The sequence below is a fragment of the Ipomoea triloba genome, chromosome 1, assembly GCF_003576645.1.
Source record: "Ipomoea triloba cultivar NCNSP0323 chromosome 1, ASM357664v1".
Taxonomy (NCBI): domain Eukaryota; kingdom Viridiplantae; phylum Streptophyta; class Magnoliopsida; order Solanales; family Convolvulaceae; genus Ipomoea; species Ipomoea triloba.
In genome coordinates this window covers 9,020,275-9,023,665 of record NC_044916.1, presented here as the reverse complement: position 1 = coordinate 9,023,665, position 3,391 = coordinate 9,020,275, and the positions used below count along the sequence as shown (strand labels likewise).

The 3,391-nt window shown below is 37.2% G+C and overlaps 1 protein-coding gene across 1 annotated transcript; it reads right to left on the bottom strand.

Moving 5' to 3' along the window:
• Positions 1 to 436: 436 nt before the first annotated feature.
• LOC116024251 lies at positions 437 to 3,241 on the bottom strand. Its single transcript, XM_031265174.1, has 2 exons — positions 2,275 to 3,241; positions 437 to 603 (listed from the first exon to the last, which is right to left on the bottom strand). The coding sequence occupies exons 1-2, from the start codon at positions 3,239 to 3,241 to the stop codon at positions 437 to 439; spliced, it is 1,134 nt and encodes a 377-aa protein (XP_031121034.1).
• Positions 3,242 to 3,391: the final 150 nt, after the last annotated feature.

Below are 3,391 nucleotides of genomic sequence, written 5' to 3'. Positions count from 1 at the left end.
ACCCCCCCCCCCCCCCCATTGAATGGACGTTGACACAAGGCCTTAAATGGATAGAATCCAAGTAGGACACTAAGAGGCACATCCTGTATATCCTTCTAATAGGCAAAAAGGGAACATAAACCCAACTAAATCATGCAAAAAAAAAAAAAAAAAAAAAAGCGTGATATTTTAGTCGAGGTCCAAAGGCCAAGGTTTAAAAACTATGGTAGGGCTACATAGCTAGTAGTTTTAGAAAGCTCGGTAGAACTCATATGGATATTCTATATATGAGCACTTAAATGAGAATAAAAAGACTATAGCACAATCAAGAAGGTTATAAACCTAGGGAACAATTGTCAAATAAGAACTTGAACTTTTACTTGAAAAGTCAATTTGATCCCCTGAACTTTGGTGCATTGAAGCCCAAAATCGGTTAATAACCTGTAATAGCAAGTCACTAGGGTTCTGGTAACTCTCTAACCAACTCCAGCGTTATTTCAACAACAAACATTGGCGACCGACGGTCGTCGGTCGCCTTCTCCAACAGAAGGCGATCCCCACTGATCGCCTTCTTCAAAGGTATCCAGCGATCGTTCGATGGTTGCAAGCCGTCAATCTTTGTTGCTAAATAGTGTCGTAGATAGCCAGAGGGTTGTCAAAATGTCGCCAGGATCCTAGTGACATGCAACTATAGGCCACTAACAGGTTTTTAGGCTTCAGTGTACCAAAATAGCATATTCATGAGTTTAATTGCACATTTAAAAAGTTTAGGGACCTAATTGACTTTTCGAGTAAAGTTTATAGGCATATTTGAGATTATTTATTACTTTTTTTTAAAGAAAAAAATTATTCTTCATGTTCATAACTACTTTCTCAAAAGAACTACTGAAGCACAAATAGTCAATATCAACTCTACTGAGGCTCGAATCCACCGCCTTCCATATGAGAGTGCAACCAGGTGTCACTAGATCACAAGGTCTTGAGAAAAGTATGATATCTTTTATATAAAAAAAAAAAGTACGTTAACTATAGTTATCCTTTACAAAATAAATTGGAAAGAGTAGCATTTTCAAAAACTATTAAAAAAATCTTAGAGGGTCCAACTGGAATTACACCATGATAAATTATAATTATTGAACCCATCACACCCATTTAATAGGGAACTGGACCATGTTATTATTATTCTTCTTCGAGAATGACATAATGACAAGCATTTGAAGGGTGTTGGAAGATTGTATTATTCGGAATTTTTTTTTTTAAATTCGGAAGTGTTTGGTTGGATGAAAAACATTTTCTTTAAGAACAAGGAAAATATTTTTCTTGGTCACTCCTTGGTATTTTGTTTTCCATGGAAAACAAGGAGGACAATTATTGTCACGCCCCAAATAATAGCGTAACCCGGCCGTATTAGTAAGACAAAAAGAATAGTAACTATAATACGAAGCCTGCTAAACAAAATATCATCCACAAGATAACCTAAACAACTGCTTGATCTTAAAGTTTCTTCTTCCAAATATTGCTTAATAGGAAGTATAATATATACATTTAAGCATAGAGACATAGTCTAAAATCTATAACATGGAATCCAAGGTCCCACTATGGAGGTTGATCTCCACAAAAAGATCGATTAGAAGGAGTCCCCATCTAACACAAGGCACTAGACTAATATCCTAGAGCCTTTAATCCCAAAAAAAGTGACCTCCCTTGTCTTAACCTCGATCAACAACCTATTCGGAAAACATGAAACACACGAGTGAATTTAAAAGCTTAATAATCATATGACACTTCTCTACCAAATCAAGTATAGAGAATAAAGAGGACCACAAATAGATAAGATAACATAAGATGTAAAGTAAATTGAATATTAAAAGCTTTAGCATTCAAATACAATGTTATCGCATATGCGTATCAATTCTAGAGTTCTCCTTCAAGTCATAAATCATAGATCGATGCTCAAATAACATAAATAAAATAAATAAAATAAAGATATTGCATACCTACCTCCCCGTTTTACTTGAGAACTATTTTATACTCATAGTACGAGCCAAGATCAATTTAGAAAAATTACATTAATCAAGGGTAGCAATTCTACCAATTAAAATCAAGGGAATGTTCCAAATCAAGGGTGGCAAGACCACCAATGGGGAATCAAGGGAACATTCCAAGTCAAAGACAAGGGTGGTTAGACCACCAATATGATTAATGCCCTTGAATATATATATATATATATATATATATATANTGCTTCAGTATGCATTTTCCTTGGACAATCTTTCACTTTGTGTCCCAATTGACCGCATTCAAAACATGCCCCAGACTTGCGGCGACACTCCCCGGTATGATAAAGATGGCAGAAGTTGCACTCCTTGGTCTGCACAACATGTCCTTTAGCTGTCTTCTTATTTGGTAAATTTCCAATACCCCTTGGCTTTCCATATTGTTGTATTGCTTCTCTTGCCCTTTTTTTGTCAGACCATTGCTCCTTAGACTCATTCAACCTTGCTTCAACTTTTATGGCACTATCGAACACTTCTTGATAGCTATGATAAACATTAGATGACATGTGATTGCGGATTGTTGACCTCAAACCATTTTCAAACCTATTGGCCTTTGTTTCCTCGTTACTCATATATATTGGAAAGAACTCTCCTAGTTCTATATACTTATGGGCATATTCCAAGACTGTCATATCACCTTGCACCAAATTTAGGAATTCATTTTCTAACACCCTCCTTACACTATCTGGAAAAAAGTTACGATAAAACACCCTCTTGAATTCTTCCCAAGTTATATGATCCCCATCTGGATATGATGCCCTTGTAACCCCCCACCAATGCTCTGCATTTCCTTGAAGTAATGGTATGGTTACACCCAATTTGATTTCTGGAGGGTACTGCATAGCTGCGAACAATTTCTCCACCTCTTTTATCCATCTAATTGCTACCAAGGGATTTGGTCCACCATCGAAGGTCGGTGGGTTTACACGTCTAAACCTTTCAAAGTAGGAAGCTTGATTATTAGTTGCTTGTTGCTGCAAAAGGTTAGCTAACACTTGAAATGTGCCCGCAATATCAACTGGTGTAGTTGTTTGAGGCGCAGCTTGAGGGGTAACTTGAGGTAGAGGAATGCCCGAAGGTGGAACTTCATCAACCGGTACATCTCGAGTAGTCCCTTGAACTAGCCTAGCAACTCGACCACCCCTCGATTGCCTTGCTTGCCTTCCTCTTCCCCCGCCCGAGGTTCCTCCACGACCTCTATCCATGAATTGACTAACTTGCTGAAAGACATACAAACAAAGTAATATGACAAAAACAATGCTAATAACCATTTACCACATCAAATACCTAGGGTTTACAAATGACCCACAGATTCAAGGTTAGAATATAACTTTGTTCACAAGCTTAGAAATTTT